This window comes from Micropterus salmoides, unplaced genomic scaffold (assembly GCF_014851395.1).
Source record: "Micropterus salmoides isolate LMB-PRFRI ecotype aquatic unplaced genomic scaffold, ASM1485139v1 Ms_hic_scaffold_18, whole genome shotgun sequence".
NCBI classification, from domain to species: Eukaryota; Metazoa; Chordata; class Actinopteri; order Centrarchiformes; family Centrarchidae; genus Micropterus; species Micropterus salmoides.
In genome coordinates, this window is record NW_024040928.1 from 29,449,763 (window position 1) to 29,463,642 (window position 13,880).

General features: G+C 42.7%; 1 protein-coding gene across 7 annotated transcripts in view; it reads left to right on the forward strand.

The window, feature by feature from the left end:
* Positions 1 to 211: 211 nt before the first annotated feature.
* The window catches only part of adgrg6 (adhesion G protein-coupled receptor G6), a 117,054-nt gene continuing 103,385 nt past the window's right edge, over positions 212 to 13,880 (forward strand). For 6 of the 7 annotated variants that reach the window (XM_038726104.1, XM_038726105.1, XM_038726106.1 and 3 more), the window contains exons 1-2: positions 213 to 482; positions 13,180 to 13,280. In XM_038726104.1, coding sequence (XP_038582032.1) covers positions 481 to 482; positions 13,180 to 13,280 — 103 coding nt within the window. In that variant the 5' untranslated portion in view covers positions 213 to 480. Of the gene's footprint in view, positions 483 to 13,179; positions 13,281 to 13,880 lie in introns of all 7 variants that reach the window. The other variant, XM_038726108.1, reaches the window with a different exon arrangement.

Sequence of the window (13,880 nt, forward strand, 5' to 3'; positions counted from 1 at the left end):
AGTATGTAGCCCTGTACGTCTTCTCTAATAACTCAGAGCGGACAGGTTCTTTGTCTGAAGGGCGGTGATGATTCAACGTGTGTCTGACTCACTGGTTTTATTGTGAAAGTTTGGTTTTGTTTGTCCGGCTGTATTTATTTTGAAACCGTGTCCGGAAGTGCGTGGTTTCCGTCGTTGCAGCTTGACTCCTCTTCTCCTCCCAAAGCGACGCTCAGAGTCTCCGCTGCCTTCAGAGCAGCATCCTCACACCGCAGCCGGGGAGTCCGGATTAACAAAGCGAACCCACCCGGGCAGGGCCGCCTCTCTCTCTTTCTCCACCTCTCTCCAAAACTTTGGAGACTTTTGCGCGTGAACCAGGCGCCTTTTGGATTTCGTTGATTTGGAGTCTCCAAACTTTTTGGCGCAAGTAAAAGTTCGCTCAGAGTTTTGGGAGCGGGAGGATGATCCTGCAGGGGGACCAGCTGCCGCTGCAGTGAAAACATGTGAGTGCTCAAGTCTTTTGTGATGGTTTCACCTCCATTAGAGCCCAGCAGACAGCTTCATGTGGCAGCTTTCGTTCTTCCCGATGTGCAACTTTTAATTTCTTCATCATGCTTCTGAACTGAAACATGTTCAGGCTGAGCTCGTTGTTTGTGATGAAACAGTATTTATTTGCAGCTTCAGCAGCTGGACAGATGTTCATCTCTCTCTCTCTGGTGAAGCTTTTTTGATTGGCGGGTTTTTAATGAGGAAAACAGAAATAAAGGTTTTTTTCTGACCTGAGAGCTGAAAAAAGGGGGAAAAATCCTGTTTTCCATGATGCTGCTGGCTGCATGTAGCTGCACGTTTACAGTCTGTCTCCACTGAGCAGTTACATGAGAGCCTTTATTCTCTTCTGAGGGGAAGTCTTTGTAATATTAGTGTCAAAGTATTTTGCATCTGTTTATTCCGTATTTATATGTTTGTCTGCGTGTAGCACCTCATCACCAAAGCAGATTCCTCCTGTGTGTAAAACACTGCTTCTGATCAGCAGAGGATATTTGATCGCAGCTGTGTGGTGACGCTTTTGTAGATTTGTTAGTAATAGAGTCGTTATTCCTGTCATCTGGTCACATTCTGTCAGTTCCTCTGCTGCAGCTCTGCTTAATGCACCGAGAACCAACAGCAAAAAGTTTGGTTGTGTTTTTATGGCTTGAAACTGACTTTCTTTACACATAAGAGAAGCTGCCTCCATAGAGAGTTTTAGAAAGCAGCTCAAGACTATTATGCTTTTTTTTGTATTTGATTAAACACATTTTTATTTATGTATTTCTATGTCTGTCCTCTCTGCTACAACAGCTGCATTTTCTGAAAGAACAGTGATATAAAAATAAAGGCTGTTATTATTAAAATGTCCTGGATTCAGAAACTCAAGAGTTTATCATGTTTTTAGTCAGTTAACTCTTCAGCTACGTCTTTGTTTGGTTTCCCTACGCCAGAAACAAAAATCTGATATTACTTCTTGATATATTTGTGAGTTTATTTGCTGCAGATGAAGAAGCAGCTGATGTCGTCATGTAACGTTCTGGTTTGGCTTTTAAATTTAGGTTAAACAACAAAGAGCAGTAACCTGTGGGATCTTTACATCAAACTACTTTACTTTAACCCTTTTGTGTATTTTGTTTTCTGAAAAGTCATCGAATTTAAATGTATTGAGACTGAAAAAAAGTTGGATCGTCATTTAACAGAAACACTTTGTGTGAGTTTCTCTGCCATGTAAACGCCCCAGAGAGATGCGACCTCAGTGGTTGTGTTCCTTCAGTATTCGGATATAATCGGCGATAGAGAGCTGAACAGATTAGTCAACTGACAGAGAATGAATGAACTATCAAAGTGGGGTCCGCGGACCCCCAGGGATCCTTGAGGAGGTTCCCCAGCAAAAAGGGGAATCTTTCATTTTCACATATTATTCCATGTAACACAACGACAGAAGTTTGGGCTCTTTAGCTCTTCTCATGCACTTTCTGTAATAAATAAGTAATTTAAAGGGACAAAATCTTATCAAACAGGGGTCTGTGGTCTACTTTGGGTCCTATTAGGGGTCCTGGATGTGAAAGAGTTTGACAACCACTGATCTAATCGATTGATCATTTGTTGCAGCCTCTCCTGTGTGAGTTACTGAATCTCTTCGGGTTCGTTTCTCAGACAAAAAAAAGAAGTTTGAAGACGACTTTTTAAGAGTCAGAATCAGAAACACCTTATTGATCCCTGAGGGGAAAGTCTTGCACATCACGGCATTTAAGGTGAAGGAAATAATAATAAAAAAATAGAAACAGGAGTGTGGAAATATGTACAGTAATGGTAAATTGTAATAATTAATAAATAGTAAACATAACGAGTATTAGTGGTGTTGAGGTGGAACGGATCCTCAAAAATTGCACTTTTTAAATGTATAAAAGCAAACGATTAATCAAGAAAATGATCGTCCGATTGATCGAGAATAAAAAATAGTTTGTTGTAGCTTTATACTACTTTATATATTATGTGCACAGGAGCATCATAAGAATATTTGACTGATACTGATAGTACTAAAGAAAATTCCTGTAGAGAATAAAGAGGTAAAATCAGTATCAAGTATTCAGATCATTTACTTAAATAAAAGTAGAGCATTGCCACTGTGTAAAAATACTCCAGTACAAGTCCTGCATTTCAGAGTGTGTTCAAGTATCAAAGTATTACCTGCTAAATGTACTTCCAAAGTAAAAATCCTGCAGGGTACTTTAATCTTTACCACTGCTGGGCACCAACAGACGTTCACCAGAATATAAAACAGACACCTTCGCTGTTTATCAGGAACACCGAGTTAAAACAGTCCTGCAGTCCTTTCTGTTCAGGTGTTTCCTCGTAACCACCTTTATCTTGGATTTGACTCCCGCTGCTGAACCAGAGAATAGTTTAGATAAATATAGGTCAAGTCTGAAGACCAGAGTCTGTGTGCATAAAAATCATAAAATAGAAAATATTCCTATTTTCGTGGTAGATTTAGGAAAGTCACGTTGTTTAGGATGTCTTCAGTGCCCTCAAATGTCAAAACAGTTTGACTTCTTGACATCTTGTTAGTGACAGGATGATAAAAATCAGCTCCTGATCAGTTTAGAAACATTTCAGAGGGATCAGAGAGATAAACCTAAATGTAGGGATGTAACGGACACCTGATTAGAATATGACACGGTTGTTCGAGTGGTAGATAAGAGTTAAAAGTCTCCACAGTTCCTCTGCGGTGACGTGATGCTCTGGACTTTATCAGGGTCGGACTTTATCAAAGAAAGTGCTGTTTAAGGTGGACTCTGTTTGTGCCAGCTGTTACACAACGTGTGAGCAGATACGCCCAGAGAACATGTTGTGGTCCCAGAAGGTTGAAGGTTTGAACAAGACGTCTCTGAAAGGAGGCGCGAGGTGATGGCTGGGGGCGGCGGCGGGGGGGGGGGGGGGGGTTATCTGTTCTTCAGGTGTATGGGGACACCTGAAGATGGTTTACAGGTGTTGTTTTAGCTGATCAAATTAAACGTACAGAAGCTTTTTGACAAATAATCTGTAGCTGAATGAGTTCCAGGTGAGTCGGGTGGCGCAGAGAGGAATGTGCTTTAATTAAACTGAAGGGGAAGATTTGATCTCCCCACCTGCAGGTTGAGTTTGATCCTGATGACATTATTCTGAGCAGAAGAAGGCGGCATTCCCCCCTTTTCCCCCCTGTAGTCAGTAGAGCAGGCCAGCTGGGGAACCGCCGCCAACATGAAACTGCATGAGGTGAGATGTTTATGTAAAAATCCACCCTGGTTTGTTTTTGGCCGATGCAGAAAATAAAGAAGAGCGTCCCCGACTTTATGCTGGCCTGTCCTAAAACTCACATTTAAACTAAATGTTTTACTAAATGATTTGTAGGACAAGAGCAGGTTACACCTGAGAGAACAGTTCACCGTCTGCACGTTCAGGCTACAAAAAAGAGGGTGGTTTTGGTTAAATATTGAACCTGCTGTGCTTCTTGTCCCATAGGACAGTAATAGTTCTCTAACCTTGACCAGGCGTGCTTTAGATTTCTTTAGCTGACGCTGTTACAATAAGTGCATCATGAAATGTTAGCTAAATAAATAAATGTGAAACTACCAGGAGGATCCGTTGATTCAAAATGTTTCCTCCTGTTGATATAAAACAACCTCAACAGCGTTACATATCGTCTTCTTTTAAACAAATACTTTTCTCGAAGGAACTTGTGGTGTTAACTCCCACTTGTTACCCTAGGTATTTACCCCACTGATGACATTTCAGATCCTCCTAGTATCTATCGTCACTTGTAGATCTCTCATCTCGTACGTCAGGCTGCGACCTCTAGTTGTTGTATGATGGTATCAAAGGAGGAAGTCCGATGACGTAGTGTGAAGCGCGAGAGAGTCCACGTAAAGAGGTGTCTGGGGTGGATAGCTGGGTCAAACCAACACAGTAGGCTGGTGTTAAAGTCCCGTGTAAATTGATCTCTTCCTAAACCTGACCGAGTTGTTTTCTGCCACCATTCCTCAACGTATCTAGACGTCAGTGAACTATAGGCCAGGTCAGACCAGCTAGTCAAATGCATTTAATCATGCGGGGGAAATAAATCTGCGCTGTCTAACAGGAAAATCTGCAATCTCTTTTAAAGGTAGAAAATGAAACAGCCAGCAGCTAAAGAGCCAGATCTGTTTCCTTAACCAAACCAGAGTCTAAAGGGGAGTGAAGATCAGAGTTTGCTAACATGAAGGACTTTACAAAAGGATGATGTGCCAGGTTATTGAAAAGTTATTCTGCCCCCTAGTGGCCAAGAATCGATGAATGCAGCTTTAAAGGTTTCCAATGTGGGTTAAAATCAAAGGCAACTGGACTTAGTTGAAGATACTTGAGGACGTTTTGTGTCTCATCTGAGAAGCTTCTTCAGTTCTGACTGCAGGACAAGGAGTCCCAGCTATTTAACCTCTCTGGGGTCTTAAAGAAGTCTCTTGATTTTAACCCACCTTGGATAAACTAAGACCTGGATGACTGAGAATCGTCACAGATCGCTTTAAAGTCATGTCTTCTCCAAACTGGACGTCTGGATTTATAAGAATGAGATCGGAGAGTGCAGACGGTAACCAAACATACTGCTGCTGAAAGCGCATTAGTCTGTATAAATGTGTTCAGGGGGTGAAGGGGAGCGGTTTTATTTAATACACTCGCAGTGTAATTCACCAGGGAGCACAGATTTACAGCCACATGTATGACAGGGGCCGCAGTGTTGATACCAGAGGCCTCTGCGTGGAGCTCAGACCTCCAACGCTGAAAGATTCTTTTAAATTGCGACACTTCAGAGACGGGGCCTCGGCTGGAAATTTAAGAGCCTCATCACTTTGCATCCACCCACACATTTGATTAGAATACAAAACTTGCAATCGAGGCTGCTCGGCAGACTAATTACACAAACCAGATGTGGAGATTTCACCACCACGCCAACGCAGCGGAATAAATATGGATGAAAACTCTGATAATAATCCCTCGCTTAACTTTTGAGATATCTTTCTAAAACTCAAACAGATCAGGTCGGGAATCGAACGGTTATGGACGTAAACAGGCGTGAGACACTGTGAAAAGACGTGTTAGCCCTGCACTTCTTCATTTCAAGGTGAATTTCTGCGTGAACGTGGTGTGAAACCCTCAGTGTGACTGTGTGAACCAGGCCACAAAATGTCTGACTCGAGGCGGAGGGTTTGCCGGCTGCCGTCCAGCCCTGCAGACACATGAATCGCTCTCTTTATGTGGTCGAGGCCGCGGGCTCGCTCGCTGACCTCGCTCCACTTGTCATTCAGTCCCATTTCCATACTGGAGATGGAGGTGGGGATTGGGGTGGGGGAGGTGGGGATTGGGGTGGGGGGGTGGGACAAGGAAACAAGACGCATGACTTGACAAAGAGGCGAGTTTTCTTTAATGTCAGGAGCTGCATGAATTTGCAGCGCTGGATGGACGCGACGAAGCAATCTGTTCCCTCTGGTTTAAATATTCATGATGCACACACAGTGGTGAAAGACGGAAAGAGAAAAATGTAATTAAAAGTTCAGTCTGTCTCTTTTTACTTTCTACACCTTGTACTACTTTACCTTCAGTCCATCATGTGTTTCACAATTCATCAGTTTGATCAGGCAGAGACGAGGAAACCTAAACTTCTTTAAGCGCGCCGCCGAGACGCTCTGGAGACGGACGGAGGGTTTTCTTCCTGTCTGTTCTCGCAGTGCATTAAAGTCACTCTGTTTTACTGCAGCAGGTCAACACTCATCAGGACGTCTTCTGTACAGAACTAGCTTGAGGCTGATCAAAGTCTGGGTTTACTCCAGGCCTCCTGATGCTGATCACAGCTTATGTTTGATAAGAGCTGCGACACAAACAGCTTTTTATTATTTATTGCATATTTTCTTGAAACACTGAAATGTTCAGATGGATATCATCTCATATCTGTGAATTAAGTATAGAGCTGAAGAGCATAAAGGTGGGGCTGTAGTGGATGAAGTATTCAGATCCTTTACTTAAGTAAAAAGTACTAATACCTCACTGTAAAAATACTATGTTACAAGTAAAAGTACTGCAATGAAAATGTTACTTAAGTAAAAATATGTTCGTATGATGCAGAAAGAAAATTGTCCTGTGACTGTTATTATTTCAATAGATTATTATTACTCATGCATTCATGTATAAGCAGGATTAACTATTTAGTATCAGACTGCGATTAATGACTTGTTTCACTATGTATTAATCTTCTAATCTCCATCAATCGATTGTAAAAATACTGAAAATAGTGAGAAATGTTGCCACAATGACCGAGAGCCTAAAACGACCTCCGTGTTTGCGTTCACAAACGCAATGGTCGCTCTAGAGTGACTTGTTATAAACGAATCAGATCTGAGTAACTTTGTCCTGCAGTCCGAGCTTGGCCAGCGGCAGTGAAGATGGATTCATCTTTCAGGAGCTCCCTTCCCTTGTTTTTATATGAAAAATTACTACTACTACTACTACAATTTCTGTCAAGCAACGACTGTACTAGCTGTACTTGTATAAACTGTTGGGAGTTTAATTTATGACAAAACATCATATTTTATAAACTCTTCATGTGTTTCGTGCGTAAAAATGTGACTTTGTAAAGTATCTGAAGCTGCCAGATGAATGTAGTGAAGTAAAAAGTATCTCCCTGGTGGCATGAAAAGAAAATACTCATGTACAAATACCTCTAATCTGTACAGTACCTTAGTAAATATTCTTAGGTAATGTCCACCACTGGGGGCGGGGGGACACGTAGCCTGGCTCTGAGACCAGCAGCTGGTCATCAAGAAACAGTTCCAGCTCGTAACTTTTACTGTGTTCTTACATTTATTTGTTTGTGTCCAGTTCACAACAGCAAGATTCGATGTGTTAGTGAGATTTAAAGACAGAGCCATTAGTCAGCCAACAGTTGTTGAAAGATTTCAATTAGGAACAAAGTGCTGAACTCCAGTGAAACGCTGATTGCATCGCTAAGGAAATGCTCGTTTGGAGAAGCCCCCATGTTTCAGTTTATAATGATGAAAGTCAAATAAGCACGATCTTGTTCACATTAGTGAAGGCGTAACCAGCAAATACTGAACTCTTTCACCTTATTGTCACACTAATGATGAACAGACTGATTACTTCAGCACTGCAGTGATTAACAAATAATGGAAACAACCACCAACTGAACGAAAGCCAGTGATATTTTTAAATTATGTGAATTAATTTCCTCTCAAGCACCATTTTTGTGTGATTTACAGCATGGTACTGTGAGATGCTGTAACTCTGTGATTCTAACGGAGGAGTTGAGTTTATGTTCACGCTCTGGTGACTTGGATTGCTGTTTTTATGGCTTCGACATCACACAGCTGTCAGTTCTCGCCGTGTTACAGTCTGTTGACAGCAGTGACAGTTAAATGTGTTACAGCCAACGAAAACACCAAACCCAGCGTTTAGATTAGTTTCACTGTGGGCCTGAAAGTCGGCGGTTTGAGAGAGAGAGAGACAGATGATGTCATTTTCCTTCACTTTTTATGTTGTCTGGATAACGTGACCTCTGACCCTCGGCCTTCGGACTGCTAATGCTTTGTGATGTCGTTAAATCACGGCACTGAGGCTACTGCTGATGGGACACTCATTGTTGACTAGCCAGATGCTAAAATGTCAGGATGGAGCTGCCATTTGGCTTAAAGCTATATGCATGCCGGCTAAGAAAGCATCAGGTATTTCAACAACTATAGGGTGGATTGCCACGGCATTTCAGCACAGAGATAATAAAACATACGGCCTGACCGAGTAAAGCTCCTAATTTCTTAATATTAAAATCAATTGTGATTGGGCTTTCTTTAATCAGTTAATAACATTGCTGCCACATGTTTGACCTACAAAAATCTACAAAACCTACAAACCTTGACCTACAAAAAAACTTCAATAGCAGTCCCGGTTTTCTAGCTGCAGGTTTAATGTTTATTAACAGACTGCCAAGATTATTACAGATCAGCTGGTTGGGGTTGGGCAGACCGAATATTATGCTCTCTGATTTATTGTTGTTTATCTGGAGGAAATTGTTGGACATGAAAATGACTAAAGCTTGATTAATACTCCTGCGTAGGGTCTACGTGCATAGCTATGTACGGGTGTGACGCTCAAATATATTGATCCACTGTGTTACAGCCGCCGTTTTGGCCACTAGTAAAAGTTACTTCAAAGCACGGGCTCTTCCTGTTGGCTCGGAGGCATTGCAAGGCTACCCAGCCAACAAATCACAGAACTTACGGTCCGCATCAACTCGACGTGTTGTTACATTTTTGAGGAGGTGCACGTCAGGCTACGGCGTAGGTGACGGCGTAGGGTAGGGGGCTACGCAGAGGCTACGCCATTGATTTGACGCACAAGTATAAATTGCACTTGCCATCTCGTGTCGCCAGTTGTTTTGGGTACATACAATTGGGTGTCATCAGCATAACAAGCCATGATAGTGTCTCTGTGAGGCTGTGCTACCCGCTAATGTCAGCATGCTAACATGCTCACTGTGATAATGTTAACATACGGATGTTTAGAGGGAATGTTTACCGTGTGTTAAGTTAGCGTGTTAGCATGGTAACATTTGCTAATCAGCCATAAAAACACAAAATACAGCCGAGGCTGATGGGAATGTCATTGGTTTTGCAGGAATTTGGTCATTAAACAAAGTATTGGACACATTATACTGTTGACCTGGTGCAAGAGGAAAAGTCAGAGAATCACCAGAGTTATTACATTTTATCCTGAGGGGAACATGAAAGTGTGGGATCATTATCAGGAGGACCATGAATTGTACAAACGTTTGTGCCAATCCATCCAGTAGATGTTGAGATATTTCACTGAATAAGTAAAAACTGTGACCTGCCGGTGGCACCAGATAATAAGTCCAGGATCAACAGAGATGGTAGGATTCAACCTCTGGGGATCATGAATGTCTGAACAGAACTTCATTCATTTGATTCTTTCAGTAGTTGTGCAGATATTTCATTCGCTACTGACGTCCCCATGAGGTCACTGTTTGCCGTGACAACATTAGATAGTAATAGTGCTCAGAGGATGAATCCTTATGGTTTTGATGACCTCGCAGCCTTTCCTGCACCGCCCTCAGAATATACAGATATCTCTGCATTTACAGGATGATGTGGGGCCTTGACTGGGCTAAAGCAGCTCACAGCAGCTTCATGGGGGGCAGTCAGGGCTGGTTTCCACTGGAGTACACAAGGCCATCACTTACCAAAAAGCCTGGTTTGGCTTGGACTTAACTGCCCAAACAAGGTCAGGGTTTGTAGGTTACTGCCATATTATAATTACAAAATGATCTGGCAGTGATTCATGACTAGTTCTTGTATTTATTTCTCTTGCATTATAATCACTTCTTGCTACACAGCAAGACATCTTGACATTGACTATATTTACGCAAAGATTAAAAAAGTATCTTTGGAGAAACCAGCAGGAGATGTACGGATTGCTGTCAGGATGTAAAGAGAATTTCAACACACATAACAAAACCCTGCCTACCGCAGCTTTAAGCAGTGTTTGATTGCACTTGACATCGTCTGGAGTTAGTTAATAAATACCAAAAGGCTTTTTATCACTGAGAAATGTGCTTAAAATGTCTTGTGTATCACACAGATCTGTGTGTGATCCTGTCAGATGGATCTGTTCGGCAGAAACTTTCCACAGACAGTAGAATCCTTTAACGCTGACATCTCTAACAACTGTCAGCGCTGCGTGGCTCACGGTGAACATGAAATGAGCTCCTCTGTCAAAACCAGATACAGATGCTGAGGATAAGTGACGTTCACGACTCATTTATTTACAGTTTCTAAAGGTAGGGAGCTAACATTAGCATCAGGGTGGATGCTAACTAAGGATAACCAGGAGAGAACAAGGTTACTTTGTACAGTATGGCTAATTCATTACTTTTTAAAAAAGGAAAAGCAGAAATGAGACGGTGTGGCTGGTACTCCACTAGTAGTTTCATGTCATTGTCTTTGTCTTGATCTGGATTGTCTTAGTCTCACTACAAACATGTTACTTATTACTTGACTTTGTTGCTGAGTAGAGGCAGGGTTTGCACGGCTCAAGCTGACATTTCCACGGTCAATATTTTTGATTATCTCCTCATCTTTCAACAGTTTGTTCGTGCCAGATAAGACAGCGTATCATAAGCTGCAGGCTCACATCAGCACATTGTTCTTTCTGCTCGAGCTGCCAAATACGTTTTGATGTACTTTGGCGTTTAAAAGCCGCCGTAGGGTCTTCTGTGTTTTCTGGTCTGTTCTGTCCCAGGACACAAACAGCAGCAGCAGCTGTGTTGAGCAACAGCACGCTGAAACAGGAACAGTGTGTTGAGATGAAACAAGGTGTGTTATTCTTCACCGAACAAATGTGAGTCCAACTGAGTTTATCTGCCAAATACAATAAACACGTACGGGGACTTTTCCTGCTGATGTTGGTGAAGTCAGACCAGTACTTGTTTTCCAAAGCTGATACAGAAACAGCCCGTCCTCAGCAGAGAAACAGCTGTGAAGGTAGATCACGCAGCAGCTTACGACCCATATTTATGTTTTTAGATAGGGCGTGACCTCTAGAGGCAGAAGAAGTCAGGTGACGTAGTATAAAGACTGACAAAGTCCGTGTAAGGAGGTGGTGGGTTGAATAAGTCAAGTAAACTCAAGACTTTCACTCGGGAGACGGAGGTTCGAAAGTCCAACGTGAGATGTCGAATAACATTTTGTAGACGACTGTCATGTGACTTACATTAAACCCAAATCTTTTCCTAAATCTTACCAGGTGGTTTTGTTGCCTAAACCTGACCAAATGTCACGTGGCTTACATAACGTACTGAAGGTCCTGTACGCCAGCCGCTGGACCCGTACCCGCCAACACTCACACATGTTGTTCTGGGGAACTGTTGTTCTACTTTCCGATGGACATATGTCGTTTAGAGGACGTGCTGTAAGGATGCTGGTATTTCTGGGAAGCTTTTATTTCTTTCAGGTTAAAACTCATCGCTGCATCATTCAAATGAGTCAAATAAAAAATGTAAGTCAGTGTGTACAGAACTCAACCATGACAGAAGAGGCGGAAAGACTCTAAAGTTAAGACACTTCTCCTGAATGAAAACGCTCTCGATGCTGTTTTTCTCCTTCACCTCAGCTTCTCTTTCTTGTGTTAGACTTCTGAGCTTTGGATGCGTCGGCGCTGAACCCCCATGAACTGCGGATGACGGGCTTCCTCCACCTTTTGGTTTAATCTCTGGCGACTTCTCCTCCATCAAGACAGGCAGAGATGAGCTCAGGTGTCAGGCGGCTGACAGCCGGTGTCGTACTCAGGCGTCAGTCCTTTCATGATATCTCTGTGTGTGATAGATGGGTCGAATCCAAACAGAGCTGATAAAACATAATAAAATATAGAGCAGAGGTGAGGAACAGACGACCCCGCTGTGCTCTGACCTCCCACTGATACTGAAGTGTGTTGAGTAAAAATGTTGTTGCTAAATCCTGGATTTGGTCAACAAAGATTCCAAATAAAAGGATTTTTAAATCCTAACCTCAAGATTTGAACTCATGAATTGATCAAAACCAGATGAAGAGCAGGGATTTGGCCCCTCGCACCTAAATTCATCACTTTCTGCATTGGTCTGTGATCAAATTAAATACTGTGGACAGTAACTACACCTCATTTTTAGGAATCGTATCTCCTGACTGAACCTTCTGTCTTTTATCAAAGTTTAATTTGTTATGATCGTTTGACATGCAGTGCTCTGGTCCAGGACTCTAATCTGTGAAAGTTTCCTTGTGTGTTTTCAGCTTCAGATATCAGGTTTCTGCACTCCCAACAGCGCGCATGGAAACGCGTGGGTTACTCATGATCTCTTCATGTTGCAATAGCGTCACGGTGCAGAAAACACAACCGAACCATCGTTAAGTGACGGAATTTCTGTCATTTCAGCAGAAAGGATCATCCCAGAGTCGCGCTTCTACACGTTGTACCTTTTTAAACATACAGCTGAGCCATGAAAACCTTTGAAACTCGAGACGCTTCGTCTCATCAGCAGCTCAAGCGTGTCTGTTAGCTTGTAACAACGTTATCATCACCTGATGGAGCCATTTGATTGGCTCTCTGGGGGCGTTTATCTCTGAGCTGAAGGTGTAAACACACACACAGTGTTGTTTACCAGGTGTGATCCCTGGTCACCTGTTTATTCTGTGGCTGGTGGGAATAACACACACACACACACACAGGGTTATATCCATGACAGTACACGGTGGTTTCAATAGGGACTTTCTAGCATCAGGAAACAACAGTGAAACAAAAGTGAATATATTTTCGATTGTGTAAATTAGCCACAACATACTCACACTCAGAGCCTCGGTTTAGCTGCAGACGTACAGTTTAAGTTACAGTGAGTAATGAACAGAGATTAAAGCGGAGCTGCCCTTTAGTGTCTGTCCTCACGCTGGACACAACTTGTTGAATTTATTGGAAAACAATTTGTACTGAGAAATCAGTGTGTTTCCACATGATGAGTTTTTTGGGTCTTTGGGAGCGTAAACGAGCTAAATATTGAATATAAAGCGTTCTGTGCTGACTGATGTCCCCCCTCTCTTCCTGCAGGGAGTCCAGTACAGCCGGCGGCGGCAGCGGAGGAGGAGGAAGGTGGAGGCTCCGTCATGTTGTCCCAGTCGTCCTGCTGTGGATGTCTCTGCTCGGGCACGGTAGGAACCCGGCTTACCCCCCATGTGGTCCTTTCCTCCGGCTCAGAACAGGAAAATGTCAGGGCAGGTGGATTTTGTCTTTAACTGAGCAGCGAATCTGACAGGAGGAAGACAAGTTGCTCTCACAGCTGTCAAACCGACAAAGAGGAGTCCTGGTGGAGACTGTTAGTTCACCTAAAATCCACATCGACGTCTGCCTTTACCCACACGAAGGCCTCAAACCAAACGCTTTAATCTTACCTTAAACAAACTCTGACTGAGACGTTTGGACGTAGCTCGAGACGCTAAAGGGACACTAAAATTAAAAGCTAAAATTACAGCTTATAGAAATGCTTTCTACTCAGTACTGTGGCGTCCTGCAGTTGCTACTGGCCAGCATTGGCTGTGGTGTCTCAGTGGGATAGAACGGTAAAATACGGTATAATCTTGGGAGGGTTTGCAGGTATGATTAAGTAACGTAACTTAAGTTAAAACAATCAATGTTGACTTTTTGTTTCGCACAGGATATATCCCACACCTACCTTTAGCGTTGAAATACGACGCTGCAGGACATTTCCACGGTGCGAGTGCTGGGAGTGAGAACGTGTTGAAGACTCACCT